At 49.4% G+C, this 21513-nt stretch overlaps 1 protein-coding gene across 1 annotated transcript in view; it reads left to right on the top strand.

The window, feature by feature from the left end:
• The window catches only part of ACAN (aggrecan), a 72003-nt gene that overhangs the window by 39300 nt on the left and 11190 nt on the right, over positions 1–21513 (top strand). Inside the window, exons 6-14 of the mRNA XM_073013036.1 lie at positions 836–1129; positions 3014–3391; positions 4764–4938; positions 5439–5566; positions 6974–7267; positions 9343–9579; positions 12652–14735; positions 14796–16425; positions 17316–17429. Coding sequence (XP_072869137.1) covers positions 836–1129; positions 3014–3391; positions 4764–4938; positions 5439–5566; positions 6974–7267; positions 9343–9579; positions 12652–14735; positions 14796–16425; positions 17316–17429 — 5334 coding nt within the window. The remainder of the gene's footprint in view (positions 1–835; positions 1130–3013; positions 3392–4763; positions 4939–5438; positions 5567–6973; positions 7268–9342; positions 9580–12651; positions 14736–14795; positions 16426–17315; positions 17430–21513) is intronic.

Genomic DNA, 21513 nt, shown 5'->3' with positions numbered 1-21513 from the left:
CCAGCTTCCCCCACCTGAGTACAGTGCCCACAGCTCCTCCAGGCTGGGGAGAAGAGCTGACAACAGGCACTTTCTGAGTAAAGGGCCATGGCCAGGCTTTCTCACCACCATAGCCCCCTGCCGCATTCCCACCCCAGGGGGCAGACCTGCCTATTCGGTAACAAGTTGTGTGTTCCCACATTTGGCTAACCAAAGACAAATAGAACGGCCAGTTAGAGCTGCCACTGAGCAGGGGTAGCCAGAACCACCCCTGTGAGTGGATGCCCACCGCCCCCACCCTTATGCCTTACCCTTATCCCTGACACAACCTTGTTAGGTTTTGGGAAATTTTTTTTCAGCTCACAGTCCTCAAATGATGCCCTTATGGACTCTTCAGGGTCTAGAGACCCCAGTTTGGGAACCACTGCTCCAAGGGCTCAAGGTCTGATCCTGCTTTTCCCAGGATAATTTGAGTTTTTTAAAAGGATTTGCCTTGAGTGGGCAATGCTTAACTCCTAGGAAAGATCCCCCTAATGGTGGAATACAAATGGGGCAAAGAGGCTTTTGAGCAGAATTTTCCTCCCAGATTTTAAGTTTGCTCCACCCTTTGCCCAATCTCTCTGCCATTTTTGCTGCTTTTCTCTTGGTCCCCTTGTTTTAGGAAATTGATGTCATCCTACACAAAAGCCCAGAAATAAGTAATGAAGGGCAAGATCTGAGATACAGACATGTGGGACCAGGACTTTGGGAAGTTAGAGGACTCCCCAGACCTCGTGGAAAAGTGTGGATCTCTCTGGGGGTGCAGAGCAGGGGGAGGGGGAGGAGACCCTTACCCAGCTGGCTGTGTCCTTCACAGGTGAGGTCTTTTATGCAACATCTCCAGAGAAGTTCACCTTCCAGGAAGCAGCCAATGAGTGCCGGCGGCTGGGTGCCCGACTGGCCACCACGGGCCAGCTCTACCTGGCCTGGCAGGCTGGCATGGACATGTGCAGTGCCGGCTGGCTGGCCGACCGCAGCGTGCGCTACCCCATCTCCAAGGCCCGGCCCAACTGTGGTGGCAACCTCCTGGGTGTGAGGACCGTCTACCTTCACGCCAACCAGACGGGCTACCCTGACCCCTCATCCCGCTACGACGCCATCTGCTACACAGGTGGGGCATGACTGGTGGTGGGAAGGGAGTTCATGCCACTAAAATGGAGTCCTAGAGAACGAGGAGATCTTGGAAAGGGAGGGTTGGTTTTTGCCCTCGAAAGGGCCACTGGGTACCTGAACCCCATGTTTTTAGGACACCCCTCCATTTTCACTGGTTTCTGGGAAGCACTAAGGTAGAGACTCTTGAGACTGCAGCGTATCCAGCCCTGTCTCATCCGATCAGCACACAAGAGGCTTAAAAGCCTCCAAATTGTTTTCTCCAGTTTGAATCAAAGCTCTGTCACCTACTACTGTGCAACCCTGGCAAAGTCAAGGCCGTGAACCTCACTCTTCTCATCTGTCTAGTGGGGAGATGGGGTACCCACCTAGGAAGATGTTGGGGGTCAGACATGAGACCCTGGCACCCATGGGAGGGTGCTGCTCTCTGCCTTTTTAAATTGAATGTGTCTAAAAGGAGGGTCAGAAGGGGTTTTGTTGTGTTCTGTTTTTTTGTTTTTCTTTGAGACAGAGTCTCACTCTGTCATCCAGGCGGGAGTTCAGTGGTGCAATCATAGCTTACTGCAGCCTTAGCCTTCTGAGCTCAAGCAATCCTCCTACCTCAGCCTCCCATGCAACTGGGAATACAGGCACCACCATGCTTTGCTAATTTTTTTTTCCTTTTCGTAGAGATGGGGTCTTGTGACATTGCCCAGGCTGGGCAAAATGTTATTTTATTTCATTATTATTATGATTTTTGAGACAGAATCTCACTCTGTCGCCCAGGCTGGAGTACAGTGGTGCAATCTCAGCTCATTGCAACCTCCATCTCCCAGGTTCAAGTGATCTTCTGCCTCAGCCTCCCAGGTAGACTGGGATTACAGGTGTGCGCCATCATGCCCAGCTAATTTTGTATTTTTAGTAGAGATGGGGTTTCACCATGTTGAGCAGGCTGGTCTTGAACTCCTGACCTCAGGTGATCCACCCGCCTCAGCCTCCCAAAGTGCGGGGTTACATGCATGAGCCACTGCACCCAGCCACAAAATGTTATTGAAAAGAGTAGGGGAAAGTTTGATGAGGACTTTATTTTGAAAAATTACACCAAAATGTTCAAATAAGTTTTTATCTTCCATTTAACACATTTTGGGTTACATGCTATCATAATTACATGCTAATCATAATTACATGCTAATTCTTGGAGGAAAAAGCAATGCATCGCATGAATGAGGAGTTGCAAAACTTTTTATGGTGTAAGTGGTAATAACACAATGACAACTCATTACATGTTTCATTTCCACAACCTGATCTCACAGGAAGAGGGTTACTTTTGCAACAGTAGTTGGGATTTCCCCCTCGAAGCCTCTCTTAACCTTTTGGTATTCTAACTACTCTTTTGGAAGTAGTATCACTTTCATGAGACCCTCATTTTTCCATTACTATGAGACAGGCAGTTCTCCAAAGACACCTTCATCAACTTCACAAACTGCGCTTTCTGCAAGATTTTCTGATTTCTCTTTATAACTGCCTTACCTGGTCCTGTTAGTTAGTTATAGCATCAGATGGTTGGCAAGGTGCTCATGAGACGAGGGAAGGAGCAGCTGTGTTGAGCAGGAAGGGATGTTGGGGTGGGAACTGATCTTTATGAGCAGTCAGCTCATTGGTCAATATCTTGCCCTCTGATAGCTCTTGCACTCTTTTGCAATCTTGAAACTGTGGGGACTCCTACAATGAATGCCAATAGCTGAGTACCCCTGAAATGGGCTTGGCAAGGTGCCTGGCACACAGTGGTGCCCTCCTGCCCCAGCCGGGAAAGAGGAGGAGCCATGCTCATCTCCAGCCCACTCCTCATCCCCCTCAAGCCAGTCCCAGGCTGAAAGGCTAAAGCTTGTCTTTGCCCCTCCCCTAGGTGAAGACTTTGTGGACATCCCAGAAAATTTCTTTGGAGTGGGGGGTGAGGAGGACATCACCGTCCAGACAGTGACCTGGCCTGACATGGAGCTGCCAATGCCTCGAAACATCACTGAGGGTGAAGCCCGAGGCAGTGTGATCCTTACCGTAAAGCCCATCTTCGATGTCTCCCCCAGTCCCCTGGAACCTGAGGAGTCCTTCACGTTTGCCCCTGAAATAGGGGCCACTGCCTTCCCTGAGGTTGAGAATGAGACTGGAGAGGCCACCAGGCCCTGGGGCTTTCCCACACCTGGCCTGGGCCCTGCCACAGCATTCACCAGTGAGGACCTCGTCGTGCAGGTGACCGCTGTCCCTGGGCAGCCGCATTTGCCAGGGGGTAAGTAGCTGCCCGTGGGTGCATCCAGGGGCAAGTGGAGAGAACTTGGCCTGCAGGGAAGGGATTCCCGCAGTTGAAGGCTGTACCTTCTCCTTAACCTGGCACCTGGGACAATGTTCTCTCCTCTCAGACCTTGCTTTCCTCATCTGTGAAACCAAAACAATAGGCCAGACTATCAGGTCCACACTCTTGCCACCAAGGATTTATTTCAAATGAGGTCATATGTGGAATCCAGTCTCTACATCAAGCGGACACATGTGCCACATAGATCTAAGGGAAGTAGAGTGGAGAACAACCGGGGCTCCTTCTGTCCAGGGCCCCTCCTTGCCCCATCAGACACCCCCACAAAACAGAGCCACTAGAAAACCACTGCCTTGGATGGCCTCTGAGGTCTCTCACTGCTCTGACCTCCCAGGACAAAGGCCAGCAAACTGTGGCCAGTGGGCCGGGTTTAGCTGTTCTGATATGGCCCATGACTTAAGAATGACTTTTACATTCTTAAATAGGGGCAAAAAGTCAAAAGAAAAATAATATTTTGTGACACATGAAAATTATATAAAATTCAAATTTCAATGTCCACAAATAAAGTTTGATTGGAACAAAGCCATAGCCATCTGTGGACAAGTTGTCTGTGGCTAACTGAGGACAATCACAGCGGGGTTGAATACAGTCAGTCCTTCACGTCCGGATTCAACCAACCATGGATGGAAAATATTCCAAAAGAAAAGAAACAATAACATAACAATACAACAATAAAAGTAATACAGATTTAAAGCAATACCGTATAACCACTACTTACATAGCATTGACATTGTTTCAGGTATTATAGGTAATCTAGAGATGATTTTATACAAATAGTATACCTTTATATCAGGGACTTGAGCCTCTGTGGATTTTGGTATCTGAGGACATCCTGGATCCCGAAGGATAACTGTAGTTGTTACAGAAGCCACATAGCCTACAAAGCCTAAAATATTTACCATTCGGCTCTTTCCAGAAAATGCTTCCAACTCCTATTCTAAGATAACAATGTTCTAGGTGCTTAATACATGTGTGAGAGTTGGATGTCAGGTAGCATAGAGCCCAGTGCTTCCCAAACTCAAGTCTATGAACAAGGACACTCTGGTGTGGCCTTGTTCCATAATGGCCTTGGTGGGGTTCCCACACAGGGGAGGGGCAGATGGACACTGCCATCCACCATCACACTCACGTGGCTACCAAGTGGGATTTCAGCTTGCATTGCCCTGATAAATCTAATATGTCAGGCAGCAGAAATTGGCCTACCTCTGTGCCCATGGAGCCTTGGGAACTGCACACCATGGGTCCTCGAACCTGACTGCTTCCTTTTCCTCTCCCGCTCCTCCCCACCCAGGGGTCGTATTCCACTACCGCCCAGGATCCACCCGCTACTCTCTGACCTTTGAGGAGGCGCAGCAGGCCTGCCTGCGCACCGGGGCGGTCATTGCCTCACCAGAGCAGCTCCAGGCTGCCTACGAAGCAGGCTATGAGCAGTGTGACGCCGGCTGGCTGAGGGACCAGACCGTCAGGTGAAGCCATACTCCTCACCCAGCCCAAACCCAGCTGAAGAGGTCAGGCTTAAGGAGCCACAGACTGGCACGGCCCCCAGCACACTGAGCACCCAATACCTTGTGGGTTAATGAATTAATTAGTGACTCAACTGAGGCATATCCCAAAAGGGTGACGAAGGGCACTGGGTAATGTGCAGTTCTTGGTCATTTCTCCCCATCAGACAGAGGCAGCAGCCCCCTCCTCAAGTGCCCCGTTCCCCTCCAGCCTGACCCAGTGCCCTTCCATGCAGCTGCTCTCTCCTGAAGCCAGAAATCCCCCAGGAGCCACCAGACCTTTCCCCAACCTTTCAGGCTGCCCAAAGAACTTGCTGCATAAGGGGCTTCTTCCTAGTTTGAATCCCACCAGACAACTGAAGACATACCGAAGTCCCTGAGTGGCCTCTGGCCTCAGCCCAGGGCCCTGCATCTACCAGCCCCCGAAACAGGCCTTCATCTTCTCCTCCCACTCTCCTTTGCAGATACCCCATTGTGAGCCCACGGACCCCATGCGTGGGTGACAAGGACAGCAGCCCAGGGGTCAGGACGTACGGCGTGCGCCCGTCAACAGAGACCTACGATGTCTACTGCTATGTGGACAGACTTGAGGGTACAGCCACATTCTCACATTTTGGGCCCTAGATGAGCAGGGGGGTGGGCAGGGGGCTGACAGGGTGATACAAAGAAGAGAGGGGGTTACCACACACCCACCCACCCCTGATCCCACCCAACTTTCCAGGTGGGAAAGGGTCCTGCTGAAAAGGAAGGCCCCCAGGCCCTCCCTCAGATCCAGCCCCAGCTCTCCTACTGAATGTTTCCTGTGGTCTCCTCCGGCATTGCAGGGGAGCATCCGTCCCTTTAAAAAGCAGTGAGGTCTGTGGGTAAATCTCAGTTTATTATAAATAAATGCTATATACACCAACTCCTTCTTGGAGATTCCTAGTGCCTGGGCACAAATCAAAGGCACTGAGAAGTCCTGCAGTAAAAACAAAAACAAAAACAAAAAAACCTCTTTAGGTTGGGCGCCGTGGCTCACACCTGTAATCCTAGCACTTTGGGAGGCAGAGGTGCCTCAGTGTGGGTAGATTGCTCTAGCCCAGGAGTTTGCGACTGGCCTGGGCAATTGGCCAAACCCTGTCTCTACTTATTTAAAAAGAAAGAAAAAGAAAAACTTCCTTAACTTTCTTTAACTCAGCATTGCCCAATTTTTAACCACAGACCTTTATTTTGTTTTATTTCATTTCTTTCCATTTCCATGAAAATTACCAAATTTCCACTGAATGCAATTTTGGAAATGCTGGTATTCCAGAAAGATCTTGGCATTGCCACTCACTTGTTTCAAGATCCTGGGCAAGTCACTTAACCTCTCTAAGCCTCAGCTCCTTCATCTATAAAAATGGGACTGATTTATATGTACATCAGAGGTTTTTTTGAGTATTAAATGAGATATGTATGAAAAGTTCTTGGCACAAGTAGGTGTTCAGTAAGTGTAAGCTCTCCTAGCCCTGAACCGGATAGGTACCAGGTGCATTGCTAGGTGCTGGGACCCAGCCCTACTCTGGATGAGTTCCCAGGGTGTGGGGTGGGCAGGTCCACAGCAGTCACAGTGATAAGTGCAGTGGTATAGGGGTGCACAGGGATTGGAGGGGGCCCAAGTGAGCCGCCTTGCTTAGCCAAGGAAGGGGATGCCTAAGTGTGACTGGAGAATCCAGAAAAGAGGGAAGGAGGAAAAGTTGTTGTGGAAACAACTCAGTCCAGTTTGACTGGAATTTTGACTTTTTTGGCACTGAAAGTCCTCTGTCCCAGGATAGCCCAGTCCAGTACAAACCAGAGCGTTGGTCACCTATTTCCCAGGGTCCCAGAAAATCTAAGGGAGAGTGGTCAAAGAAGGGATGATGGAGCTGGGCTGAGTCTTAGCCCTGGTAAGGAGGGTTGGAGGAGCTCTGTCCTGGGTGGGCAGGGATTGACCTGGCCTGAGTGTGGGGGGTCATATCCTACCACTTGTCTCTGCCCCCAGGGGAGGTGTTCTTCGCCACACGTCTTGAGCAGTTCACCTTCCAGGAAGCACTGGAGTTCTGTGACTCTCACAATGCCACGCTGGCCACCACGGGCCAGCTCTACGCTGCCTGGAGCCGCGGCCTGGACAAATGCTATGCTGGCTGGCTGGCCGATGGCAGCCTCCGCTACCCCATCGTCACCCCAAGGCCTGCCTGCGGTGGGGACAAACCAGGCGTGAGAACGGTCTACCTCTACCCTAACCAGACGGGCCTTCCGGACCCACTGTCCCGGCACCATGCCTTCTGCTTCCGAGGTATGCAGCCTCGCCTCGGCTCCAGCAGCCTCTTTTGTCTGGAGACCTGGGTTCACCCTGTCCTGCCACCACCCAGTTTCCCATCCATCAGAGCAAGAAAAAGTCAGTCCCTCTGGGGCAGAACCAGCTCTGAAACCAGCACAGCGCAGGCTTTGACCCCAAGGCAAAGTCATCCTTCTAAAGTTCCCCAGAGACAAGTAGAGATAAATAAGAGCTTGAGCTGGTATTTATCTGTACTAGAAATGAGGCAGACCTGAATTTGAGTTATGGTTCTGCTACTTAATAGCTGTGTGAAAATGGAGATATAATGGTTCCTACTTCAGAGAGAGCTGCAAGAATTAATTGAGTGCACGTGGTACCCTTGGCATAGTGCCTGGGACACAGTAAATGCTCAATAAATGTTTGCTTTATTTCGTATACTTATATATATGTAAAGCTGTAATATACAGCGTTATTTTATACAACCTGTAACTTGAACATCCTTGTCAAATTCTCTCCTGCTTGCAAATATTTTTGTGATGAGTTTAGTCACATTATTCTATTATTCTTCACTAAGCACTGATGATTCATGTTTTTTGTTGACCCATGCTATGGATATGCTACCATTTCAACCATCACTCCCCATTGGACTTCTGAGAGTGGTGTCATCAAGCAATATAATAAGCATGGCCAGACCGCAGCCAAGGAATTGCTGGGCTCTGATTAGATGAGTTCCTGCATAGTCCATGGAGGGTCTGGGTGCGTGGACCAGAATGTAAATTGTAATAATCTACATTATTGTGCCATGTTTTAGATAGTTTACATCAAAACTGAGTGTCTTTGCAACTTCCTGTGAATCTATAATTATTCTCAAATAAACTTAAGGGGAAAAAAACTTGAGTGTCCCCAAGTTTCCCAGAAATCCAGGGTCACTTTTAAAACCCAATTCAAGGCCAGGAGCAGTGGCTCATGCCTGTAATCCCAGCACTTTGGGAGGTTGAGGCAGGTGGATCACTTGAGGTCGGGAGTTCAAGATCAGCCTGGTCAACATGGCGAAACCCTGTCTCTACTGAAAAAAGTGCAAAAATTAGCCGGGCTTGGTGGTGTGCACCTGTAATCCCAGCTACTGGGGAGGCTGAGGCAGGAGAATCTCCTGAACCCGGGAGGCGGAGGTTACAGTGAGCCGAGATTGTTCTGCTGCACTCCAGCCTGGACAGCAGAGCAAGACTCTGTCTCAAAAAAAAAATTCGAAATTCAGCCCCACTCAGCCAGACTCTCAAAGTCAAGTTCAATTCTCTCCCAGAGGCTTTGATGAGGCTCTTGTCCCAGTGCCCGTCTCCCTGCTCTGCGAAGCAGAAGCCAAGCCAGTTAGCCTCCCAGGAAGTTCCCAGCCATGCTACCCCCAGCCTCCCACTCCTGACCCTCGTGAACTCAGCCTGGTATATTATCCTGCACAGTTCAGCTTCCCTGCAGACCATGCCCACTGCTGGTTCCCCCACGCCAGAACACTTACCCCCAGCCCATGAATCCTACCTTCACACTTTCAAATGCCGAGATGGTTTCATGGAATTTAAGCACCATCCTCCTATTTTTAGTCCTGACACACTTGGAACATAATCCCTGTCCCCAAGATTGGCAGCGTTGTTCAGCGGTTGAGAGCATGGAGTCTGGCACCAGATGCTTGAATTCAAAGACTAGGTCTGCCATTTGTAAGCCACTGACTCTCGGGAAATCATGTAACTCTGTGCCTCAGTTTCCCCATCTGTAAATTGAGATAATCATATCTCTCTCATAAAGCTGTTGTGAGATAAAGTGATTTTATATATATAAGCCTTTATAGCAATGCCTGGCATGTATGATCGATTCTGCAGGGGAGATGACCCAGATCACCGGAACTAAACTGCTGATGGTGCGTATGGATAGTGTATCACTGGTGCCGATGGCTCTTACTAAGCGAGAAGGCAAACAGCCATCCGCTGAACTAGGTGGTGGGGCCTGGCCCACCTCAGAGTCCCCTAGCTCTCTCAAGAAGGGCCAGTCAAGGATGGGTCACTGGTAAGAGAGGGACTCACTCTCACTACCCACGTCTCCTTTAGGGGTTTTGGCGGTTCCTTCTCCAGAAGAAGAGGGTGGCACACCCACATCACCCTCTGGTGTGGAGGACTGGATCGCTACCCAAGTGGTGCCTGGTGTGGCTGCTGTCCCTGTAGAAGAGGAGACAACTGCTGTACCCTTAGGGGAGACTACTGCCATCCTAGAGTTCACCACTGAGCCAGAAAACCAGACAGAATGGGAACCAGCCTACACCCCAATGGGCACATCCCCGCTGCCAGGTTGGTATGGTTTGGGTTCTGGGGCACACCCTGAAGCTGCATGCCCCTGTCTGCCTACAGTGTGCCTGGTGGGGTGGGGGGTTTCCCTCCCTGGGATTTGTGCTGTTTCCCCAGCCCTGACACTGTCTGGGTGTGCTGCTATGGGCAACTTTAGCCACCTCAACTGGCCTCTAGGGCCTGCCCCAGAGTGACAAAAACAGCCTTGTTCATAAAATGCTTCTATACACATTTACTGTTCTGGCCCTTATTTCCCTTGCATGAACCCCCAAATGCCCAGGACCGTGCTGATCAGAGGGCCCTCAGTTACCTTGTCCTCTTTCACTGACACCCTTACCCTAACTTCAACCCTCTCTTGTGGGAGAAAGAACCAGGGAGGGGGTTACTGTTGGAAGTCTGACTGTGACCTGTCTCCTTGCCTTTCTCCTCCTTCCATGTCCCTCTTCTGGGCCAGACCTCCTCAGCCAGAACTTCCTGAACTCCATCTGTCACAATTAAACCAGATGATACTTAACAGGATGAAAGCAGCGTCCCTAAACCTTGTTGAATAAAGTGTTTTGTGGCCACTAAGGTTTGGGAAATGCTGGCTTACAGACATTAACAGGTTTCCTCACTGCAGACCTTCTCAGAGCTTTGAATATGCTAATACGCACTGTAAATCTCCAAGAGGAGGTGATAGATGTGGTGTGTCCCAAATGAACCTTACCATAGAGCATTGTTAATATCTAGCAGCTTCCAGTTGGGGTAAGCTTGATTTAAAACAATGTACAGTAGTATATGTGTATACCTGGTAGAGTCGGTTTCCCTGGGGGTATGTGCATCTGAAAAAAGGAGTGTATCCAAGCCCCACTAACTCATCCAGCCATGCGTCAGCATTCTGTGCACGGTTCCAGAGCAATCTGGTGGTGTCAGGCCCTCTTCTGGGCATTGGAGATGCAAAGCCTGGCCTCCCTCCATATCAGAAGGTTAGGATGCCTCTGTAGAGCAGGGGAGAGTCTGGCCAGCAGCCTCACCCAGCAGTCACACCTGCCTGTGGCCTTCCTTGCCCTCACCAGGACAAGAATGACTGAGTCCTCTTTGGCATCAGGGTATGACTTTGCACAGGACTCTGGCAACCACTAGTGGGGAGTTACCAGTGAGAAAGTGGCTCCAGCAGCCTGCTAGAAATGTTTTCTAGACTTCAGTTCCTGACCACCTTGCTGATTTCAGCCATATCTGGGAATCATCTGCACTTTCATTTGCTCCATGTATTTTTCTTTAAGTTGACTTGCTTTTAAAAAAAGAAATGTAGGGCTGAGTATGGTGGCTTGCACCTGTAATCCCAGCACTTTGGGAGGCCAAGGTGGGAGGACCACTTGAGGCCAGGAGTTCAAGACCAGCCTGGCCAACATGGCAAAACCCACTGTCTACTATAAATACAAAAATTATCCAGGTGTGGTGGCACGCACCTGTAGTCCCAGCTACTCAGGAGGCAGAGGCATGAGAATCACTTGAACCCAGGAGGTGGAGGTTGCAGTGAGCCAAGATGGTACCACCGCACTGCAGTCTGTGCAACAGAGTGAGACCCTGTCTCCAAAAAAAAAAAAGAAAGAAAGAAAGAAATGTAAATTTATTTAAGGGAGAACTGTTATATTATGACTGCACATGGTCATCCTGGTGTGTTTCATAGATAGATAGATACATAGATACATACATACATATATACCTATCAAAATAAAAATAATATTTTTTGGGTCCTGCCCCGCTAATTTTTTTTTTTTTTTTTTTGCATGGCACCACCGCTATTCTTCATGCCCCACCTCCCCCTCTAAGATTCTCCTCTCAGCAAGAACAAACTAAACCTGCCCAGTGGACCCAGCACCCTCAGTGCTCAGGGGCCCCACCTGGGAAGTAGGCCCCAAAGTACGTACAAGGTTAAAATGCAGTGTGGTTATTTTTCAAATGCCAAAGGAAAGAAGAACTAAAGCAAAGAAGGTAGCCTTGATTAGTTAGAATTTTGGGGTTTCCTTTTTTCATTTCTCTATTTTTCAAATTGTCTATAATAGAGTTCTCAGAATTGGAAAAAGTCACTGTATGTTTACAAACAGCACCACCTGGCCCTTTCTTCCTCAGAAGGATGGCTTAAAATGAACAGTTCTTACACTGAAGAGTCCCAGCATCACAGGGAGGGCTTGCTAAAACACAGCATGCTGGGCTCCTTCCCAGAGTTGCTGAATCAGTGGAGCTGGGGTGAGGTCTAGGAATTTGCTTTTCTATCAAGCTCCCAGAGGGTGCTGTTGCTGCGAGTCCAAGCTTTGAAAACCATGGGACCAAATCAATAAGATGGTAATGTGGAAATACTTGCAGGATGACCTTGGTGGTCTTCAGTGGTGGCCAGGCCCCCACATCCAGTGGGTTGTGTGGACGGTGGCCCCCGCATCTCACACAAAGTACAGCCTGTGTAGCCCATGTCCCTGTGGGCAGTTGGCAGGGCTTCCCGGTTCCCTACCTCCCTCCTTCCTTTCTCCCTATCCTCCTGTTTCCTTCCTTCCTTCCCTCTTCCTTTCCTTCCTTCCTTCTTTCCTTCCTTCCTTCCTTTCTTCATTTCCAAGACACTTTACACAATTCCATTAGAAAGCATTTGGACGGGCCGGGCACGGTGGCTCACACCTGTAATCCCTGCACTTTGGGAGGCCGAGGCGGGCAGATCACGAGGTCAGGAGATCGAGACCATCCTGGCTAACACGGTGAAACCCCGTCTCTATTAAAAATACAAAAAATCAGCCAGGCACAGTGGCAGGCACCTGTAGTCCCAGCTACTCGGGAGGCTGAGGCAGGAGAATGGCGTGAACCCAGGAGGCGGAGCTTGCAGTGAGCCGAGATCGCGCCACTGCACTCCAGCCTGGGTGACAGAGTGAGACTCCACCTCAAAAAAAAAAAAAAAAAAAAAAAGAAAGAAAGCATTTGGACATGTTGCTGAGCTCTTGAGAGAAAAATTTTACTGTGGAAAGAATGGAGTTTAGATTCTATGTATGAGCTTAAAATGGGGCAGAGTTAATAAACTCACACCTCATCTTTCTTCCTTCTTTCCTACAGGGATCCTTCCTACTTGGCCTCCCACTGGCACAGCAACAGAGGAAAGCACAGAAGGCCCTTCTGCAACTGAAGTGCTTACTGCCTCAAAGGAACCATCCCCCCCAGAGGTGCCATTCCCCTCGGAGGAGCCATCCCCCTCAGAAGAACCATTCCCCTCAGTGAGGCCATTCCCCTCAGTGGAGCCGTCCCCCTCGGAGGAGCCATTCCCCTCTAAGGAGCCGTCCCCCTCAGAGGAGCCATCAGCCTCAGAAGAGCCGTATACACCTTCACCCCCGGTGCCCAGCTGGACTGAGCTGCCAGGCTCTGGGGAGGAATCTGGGGCCCCTGATGTCAGTGGTGACTTCATAGGCAGTGGAGACGTTTCAGGACACCTTGACTTCAGTGGGCAGCTGTCAGGGGACAGGGCAAGTGGACTGCCTTCTGGAGACCTTGACTCCAGTGGTCTTACTTCCACAGTGGGCTCAGGCCTGCCTGTAGACAGTGGACTAGCCTCAGGGGATGAAGAGAGAATTGAGTGGTCCAGCACTCCTACAGTTGGTGAACTGCCCTCTGGAGCTGAGATCCTAGAGGGCTCTGCCTCTGAAGTTGGGGACCTCAGTGGACTTCCTTCTGGAGAAGTTCTAGAGACTTCTGCCTCTGGAGTAGGAGACCTCAGTGGGCTTCCTTCTGGAGAAGTTCTAGAGACTTCTACCTCTGGAGTAGGAGACCTTAGTGGACTGCCTTCTGCAGGAGAAGTTCTAGAGACTACTGCCTCTGGAGTAGAGGACATCAGTGGGCTTCCTTCTGGAGAAGTTCTAGAGACTACTGCCTCTGGAGTAGAAGACATCAGTGGCCTTCCTTCTGGAGAAGTTCTAGAGACTACTGCCTCTGGAGTAGAGGACATCAGTGGCCTTCCTTCTGGAGCAGTTCTGGAGACTACTGCCTCTGGAGTAGAGGACATCAGTGGGCTTCCTTCTGGAGAAGTTCCAGAGACTACTGCCTTTGGAGTAGAGGACATCAGTGGCCTTCCTTCTGGAGAAGTTCTGGAGACTACTGCCTCTGGAGTAGAGGACATCAGTGGCCTTCCTTCTGGAGAAGTTCTAGAGACTACTGCCTCTGGAGTAGGAGACCTCAGTGGGCTTCCTTCTGGAGAAGTTCTAGAGACTTCTACCTCTGGAGTAGGAGACCTCAGTGGACTTCCTTCTGGAGAAATTGTAGAGACTTCTACCTCTGGAGTAGAGGATCTCAGTGGACTTCCCTCTGGAGGAGAAGTTCTAGAGACTTCTACCTCTGGAGTGGAGGACATCAGCGGGCTTCCTTCTGGAGAAGTTCTAGAGACTACTGCCTCTGGAATAGAGGATGTCAGTGAACTTCCTTCAGGAGAAGGTCTAGAGACCTCTGCTTCTGGAGTAGAGGACCTCAGCAGGCTCCCTTCTGGAGAAGTTCTAGAGACTTCTGCCTCTGGAGTAGGGGACATCGGTGGACTTCCTTCAGGAGGAGAAGTTCTAGAGATTTCTGCCTCTGGAGTCGGGGACCTCAGTGGACTTCCTTCTGGAGGAGAAGGTCTAGAGACCTCTGCTTCTGGAGTAGGGACTGACCTCAGTGGACTTCCTTCTGGAAGGGAGGGTCTAGAGACTTCAGCTTCTGGAGCTGAGGACCTCAGTGGGTTGCCTTCTGGAAAAGAAGACTTGGTGGGTCCAGCTTCTGGAGACTTGGACTTGGGCAAACTGCCTTCTGGAACTCTAGGAAGTGGGCAAGCGCCAGAAACAAGTGGCCTTCCCTCTGGATTTAGTGGCGAGTATTCTGGGGTGGACCTTGGAAGTGGCCCACCCTCTGGCCTGCCTGACTTTAGTGGACTTCCATCTGGATTCCCAACTGTTTCCCTAGTGGATTCTACATTGGTGGAAGTGGTCACAGCCTCCACTGCAAGTGAACTGGAAGGGAGGGGAACCATTGGCATCAGCGGTGCGGGAGAAATATCTGGGCTGCCCTCCAGTGAGCTGGACATTAGTGGGGAAGCTAGTGGACTCCCTTCAGGAACTGAACTCAGTGGCCAAGCATCTGGGTCTCCTGATATCAGTGGGGAAACACCTGGACTCTTTGATGTCAGTGGACAGCCATCAGGGTTTCCTGACATCAGTGGGGGGACATCTGGGATTTCTGAGGTTAGTGGGCAGCCATCAGGGTTTCCTGACACTAGTGGGGAAACATCTGGAGTGACTGAGCTTAGTGGGCTGTCCTCTGGACAACCAGGTGTTAGTGGAGAAGCATCTGGGGTTCCTTATGGCAGTAGTCAACCCTTTGGCATAACCGACCTGAGTGGAGAAACATCCGGGGTCCCTGATCTCAGTGGGCAGCCTTCAGGGTTACCAGGGTTCAGTGGGGCAACATCGGGAGTCCCTGACCTGGTTTCTGGTGCCACGAGTGGCAGCGGTGAATCTTCTGGCATTACATTTGTGGACACCAGTTTGGTTGAAGTGACCCCTACTACATTTAAAGAAGAAGAAGGCTTAGGGTCTGTGGAACTCAGTGGCCTCCCTTCTGGAGAGGCAGATCTGTCAGGCAGATCTGGGATGGTGGATGTCAGTGGACAGTTTTCTGGAACAGTCGATTCCAGTGGGTTTACATCCCAGACTCCAGAATTCAGTGGCCTACCAATTGGCATGGCTGAGGTCAGTGGAGAATCCTCTGGAGCTGAGACTGGGAGCAGCCTGCCCTCGGGAGCATATTATGGCAGTGGACTTCCATCTGGTTTCCCCACTGTCTCTCTTGTAGATAGAACTTTGGTGGAATCTGTAACCCAGGCTCCAACAGCCCAAGAGGCAGGAGAAGGGCCTTCTGGCATTTTTGAACTCAGTGGTACTCATTCTGGAGCACCAGACATGTCTGGGGACCATTCTCGATTTCTGGACCTAAGTGGGCTGCAGTTCGGGCCGGTAGAGCCCAGTGGAGAGCCACCAAGTACCCCATATTTTAGTGGGGATTTTGCTAGCACCACCGATGTAAGTGGAGAATCCTCTGCAGCCATGGGCACCAGTGGAGAGGCCTCGGGACTTCCAGAAGTTACTTTAATCACTTCTGAGTTCGTGGAGGGTGTTACTGAACCAACTGTTTCTCAGGAACTTGGCCAAAGGCCTCCTGTGACACACACGCCCCAGCTTTTTGAGTCCAGTGGAGAAGCCTCCGCAGCTGGGGACATTAGTGGAGCTACCCCAGTGCTCCCTGGGTCTGGAGTAGAAGTGTCATCAGTCCCAGAATCTAGCAGTGAGACGTCCACCTATCCTGAGGCTGGAGTTGGGGCATCTGCTGCCCCTGAGACCAGTGGAGAAGATTCTGGGTCACCTGATCTGAGTGAAACCACCTCTGCATTCCATGAAGCTGACCTCGAGAGATCCTCTGGCCTAGGAGTGAGCGGCAGCACTTTGACATTTCAAGAAGGCGAGCTGTCAGCTGCCCCAGAAGTGAGTGGAGAATCTACCACCACCGGTGATGTGGGGACAGAGGCACCAGGCTTGCCTTCAGCCACTCCCATGGCTTCTGGAGACAGGACTGAAATCAGCGGAGACTTGTCTGGTCATACCTCGGGGCTGGGCGTTGTCATCAGCACCAGCATCCCAGAGTCTGAGTGGACCCAGCAGACCCAGCGCCCTGCAGAGGCGCATCTAGAAACTGAGTCCTCAAGCCTCCTGTACTCAGGAGAAGAGACTCACACAGCCGAAACAGCCACCTCCCCAACAGATGCTTCCATCCCAGCTTCTCCAGAATGGACAGGTGAATCAGAGTCAACTGTTGCAGGTATTGTTGGAATTTTTTCCCCCTTTAATGTGCTTGGGTAGTTCACACTGTGGGCTACTGTAGCACAGAAGGAGACAGCGTAGCTTTAAGGTTCCAAGAAGAGCTCCACCACGGGTTAGCTGTGCAGCCTCAGGCAATAGTCTTCACCTCTCTGAGCCTCATCTGTAACATAAGAGTAGGATAATACTATACCAAGGAAGATTAAGCAGAATAGAAACATAGATAAAGCAAGCACTTAGTATCACACTCTGCATACAGGGCACACTTATAAAGATTAGTGATGCTATTGTTACAGCAGAGTTACAGTCCATGAGTTTTTACATGTGAATTCAACCATCCGTACTTGGCACAGGGAGAGAAGGATGACTGTTTAGCTAGTGCTAGAAATTCTGCTCATGCACCCTGCCCCGGAGTGAGTGTGAGATGAGAGAGTAAATCTGTTGATGGTGTTTGTGGCTGAATATTTATTTTGTGCAGGGTTAAAACCTGCACAATGTAAGGAACTATGAAATGTCATTTGGCTATCTGGCTTTAGATTCTGCATCCCCAACCCCACCCCTGTACAAAGGGGCTCCTGTACTGTCATGATTGTCTCACTGTGACGTAACCCCATATGCCGGGCAGTGGGCACTGGTAGCTGATTTTCCTTTGTTTTTTTGCTCTGGGGTCCCTTGTACCTTCCTTTGTGCTGAGAGTGCTTTCACAGCTAGAGAGCTCCCCCCGATGCTGTGGGTCAGGTGCCCAGGAGGGACACAGGCCCCGGAAAAGTGCTGACCCAAAGCCAGCCTCGTGGACTTCAGGGACCTCATGCCCCAACTTTGAGGTCTTGGAGGCCATGGTAGCCAGGTGACTGTGTTCTTGATGCTCAACCTCTCCCCTGGGGGTTGCAGCCCCCACCAGGTCCTGTGCAGAGGAGCCCTGTGGCGCTGGGACCTGCAAGGAGACAGAGGGTCATGTCATATGCCTGTGCCCCCCTGGCTACACTGGCGAGCACTGTAACATAGGTAAGGCCCTCACTGGCCGTGGAGAGTGCGGGCGGAGGTGCTGGACAGACTCCTTCATCCCCCAAAGGGTCCCCAGGCAGGGGGAGGCAACCAAGGTCCACTGAGGCTCAGGCTTCTCAGGCTGGGAAGGAGTTGCATGATGACATATCAGGGGCAGAAACCACAGGACAGACATGGCTCAACTTTCTCGAATGTCTAGGTTTAGGAGAAAAGAGTCAAGTAATTAAGTTGGTAAGTATTTTTATATCAAGCCAATGACTATTGTAGGAGTAGAATGAAAAATGTGCTTGAATTTTGGAGATGAGACTTCAAAGAAATATTGAGCATGGGGTGAGTATTAAATACAGAGGGTCACACCTCTCCGCTCCTGTGAGGAGTCTCTGAGTGGGACCGTCTTGTATCGCGCAGAGTGAACCCCACCAACTTGCCTCCATGCTTAGGTCTGCATGGGGTTTGGGTCCCCTTCTTGCCTTGAAGGATATGACACAAACAGTGCTAATCACCCAGCACAGGGATTCATGACTGGAGGGCAGCTGGAACCCAGCAGCACATCTGCCCAGGCACCCACCATGAGCCTGTTTGTCCTTAGCCATGGGTGAAGCAGCCTGTGGAATGGGTGGAGACCTGGAGACCCTCTGATCTGAGGTGGACCCCGGAAGGAGATGGTTAGAATCTACCTGTTGCTCCATGGACACACGGGAGGCCCGTGGTCATGAGGACATCTCATCAACATCACCACCCTTGAGGAAAGAAATGCCCAGTTACCACCAAGCTCATATTCTTTCATTAGTTCTCCCACTGCCCCAGTGCCCTTATCCCCAGCCTCCCTCCTAAGTCAAGAATCAGAGACCTACGGCCTTTCATAAAAGAGGTCACCCCTGGGACATGTGCAAAACTGAAAAAATGAATCCTGGAGAAAAAACAATCACTTCCGGGTAAACTTCATGTCAGGCAATTATCCTTCGATAGCCTTTACATCAAACACAGAGAAGAATTCTGTGTCTATATATATTAATATACATGCAAATTAATACATCGTTATATATTATTATTTATCATATAAACATGCTGTATACCTGGTACATATGCAGTAACTATATATGTACATATAAACAAGCATTAGGGTAGATATTCATTCACTCTTTCCCCAACGTGTGGGCTCCAAGGACAGAGAGGGTGGGTTATCCAGGGAAGGTCCCGGGCTTACTGCAGAAGGGGACAGCAGTTCCACTGGGCTATAGTGACCCCAGGGACAGTAGCTGCACCCCACCATCACTCACCCCTGATGGGTAACTCCACTCTTGGCAAATCCTTCTCATTCTGATACTTGAGGCAAAAATCTGACACTAGCATCAGAAGTCAAAGCAAGGCTCATGTTCTTGACAGCCCTGAAATTAGTAGAAGTAAGCGTCAGTGGGCCGTAACTGTTCTGCTATAAGGACAGTGTTTCTGTGATCATGTATATTTCCAAAGAGCTTTTGTTCCCATGATTTCTCCCCAGACGGCTCTGTAAGCAGCTTGGTAACTACCCCCATTTGAGACTGGAACACAGAGGAGTTAAGTAATTTGCCTAACTATACTGAGTAAGTGGATCAAATCAAGAATCAAGACCTTAATTCACGTGTTTAACACACTTGGCTAAATAAGAAACTCCCTCTTGAACATAACAACCAGTTGCTGGTCTCAAAAAACTGAAGCTGGACTTCAGGGGAGCCAGACTGGGGAGGAGCTGAGGAATCCGAGGTGGTCAGATTTAAGACTTACAGCCCAGCCTTCATTTTCCTCATTTGTAAACAGGGATTGATGGTAATGGTTCTCAGCTTTGAAAAATTATGATGCTTGAGATATACCCCCACAGACTGTGATTGAAGTGGTTCTGTGGCCTTGGCATTGAGGCTTTTTAAAACTCCCAGGCTACTCCAATGTGCAGCCAGGGCTGAGAACTGCTGCTGTGAGGGTGAAGATCACCCACGTACAGCATCTGGTCAGAAGAGGCATTTAATAAAAACTGCTTCCCTTTCCCCATCTCTCATTCTGCTGGCTCAGAGAAGCTTTAGCATGTCCAAAGAGTGAGTGGTGGGGATCAGACCAGCACAAAACCTGGGTCTCTTTTCCCATGACTGTACCTTGGGGTCCCAGGTCACTCCTGTTCAACTTAGCTCAAGGTTCAAGTGCTTCCAGAAGGACTGCAGATAGTGGCCAGTCTCCACGGGTGACCCACCATTGTCTTGCACCAGAACCAGGAACCACAGGTTGTTAAAAAAACCACAGATCGGCCAGGTGCAATGGCTCATGCCTATAATCCCAGCACTTTGGGAGGCCAAGGCAGGTGGATTGCCTGAGGTCAGGAATTCGAAACCAGCCTGACCAATATGGTGAAACCCCATCTCTACTAAAAGTACAAAAATTATCTGGGTGTGGTGGTACACGCCTGTAGTCCCAGCTACTCAGGAGGCTGAGGCAGGAGAACTTCTTGAACCCAGGAGGCGGAGGTTGAGTGAGCTGAGATTGTTGCACTGCACTCCAGGCTGGGTGACAGAGTGACACTCCGTCTCAAAAAAAAAAAAAAAAAAAAAATGGATCAGTATCCTCGGGGAACCATAGGGAGTAAAATGCAGCATGATTCCTGCACTAATATTTGAATCCTCAAGGAAAACTTCCACCTGGTCAAGGGGGTCAGAAGCTGTATTTAGCCCTTAAAAAAAAAATTGACAATTACTGTCATCTTGTTTAGTCAGTCTTCCATAAATAAGTTATTCATAAGTTATAAGTTACTGATTGATAACTGATAAGTACTTTTATCAATCAGTACTTTTGACTTCAAATTAAGATCTAGGTTGGGTGTGGTGGCTCACACCTGTAATCTGAGAACTTTGGAAGGCTGAAGTGGACAGATCTCTTGAGCTCAGGAGTTTGAGACCAGCCTGGGCAACATAGTGAAACCCAATCTCTATTTAAAAAAAAAAAAAAAAAGTCAAGATCCATTTAATGAATACTCAGATTATTTAGCAATTAAAAGCAAGACTATTCTATTCTGACCCACTTCAAAACAGCAGCGTCTTTCCCCACTTCCATTACTGACAGCAGCCATAGGAATTAGGCTTCAGACTCAGGTTTCTATCCTGGCTGCAGCTTAGAATCACCTGGGGTGCTTTTAAAAAGCGTCATACCTGGGCCCCCTCTGAGACAGTCTGATTCAATTGGTCTAAAGAGGAACTTCAGCACTGGTATTTTTTAAAAATCTTTAAATAAGAATATTTTTTAAAACTACTCCAGTAATTCTAATGTGCCAGCCAAGGATGAAAAATACTGTTCTAACCAGATCTCACATCCGATTTCTAGTCAGCACTGGTGCTGTCCGGACTTCTCTTATTGCCTCTGTTAGGAGGACATGACCTTAAACTTAATCAGTCTCCTTCCTATCTTACTGCTATTTTTCACTTTCTAGGTTTGAAGCTCTGATCTATGACCTTATACTCTCTCTTCGTCTAGGAGAGATGTTTGAATTTCAGTGTAACCTTTATCCCTGGGAAAGAAATGTTTTCAAAGCAAATGAAAATACAGGGTTGCAAGTGAAAATACAAAGTATACCTTCTTGACTTAACCAAAAAGTTCCTGGGCAGATTTTAATAGGCAACTAATTGATTTAAGAAGCAGGATATTGTTGGGCACAGTGGTGCACACCTGTAATCCCAGAACTTTTGTCCCAGCTACTTGGGAAGCTAAGGTGGGAGGATCACTTGAGCCCAGGATGTCGAGACTGCAGTGAGCCATGGTCGTGCCACTGCACTCCAGCCTGGGTGACACAGTGAGACCCTTGTCTCAAAAAAAAAAAAAAAAAAAAAGCAAGATATTAAAGTTATATTCAAGATTAACCTTTAAAATACAAAAGATTTGAAATAGTACAAATAATGATAACATACATTATAATCCTTTTTTTTTTTTTTTTGAGATGGAGTCTCGCTCTGTCACCCAGACTGGAGTACAGTGGCGTGATCTCGGCTCATTGCAAGCTCCGCCTCCCAGGTTCATGCCATTCTCCTGCCTCAGCCTCCCGAGTAGCTGGGACTACAGGCACCCGCCA

Source organism: Chlorocebus sabaeus, chromosome 29 (genome assembly GCF_047675955.1).
Source record: "Chlorocebus sabaeus isolate Y175 chromosome 29, mChlSab1.0.hap1, whole genome shotgun sequence".
NCBI classification, from domain to species: Eukaryota; Metazoa; Chordata; class Mammalia; order Primates; family Cercopithecidae; genus Chlorocebus; species Chlorocebus sabaeus.
Note: the sequence above shows the minus strand (reverse complement) of the source record. Positions and strands in the feature narration are given on the sequence as shown.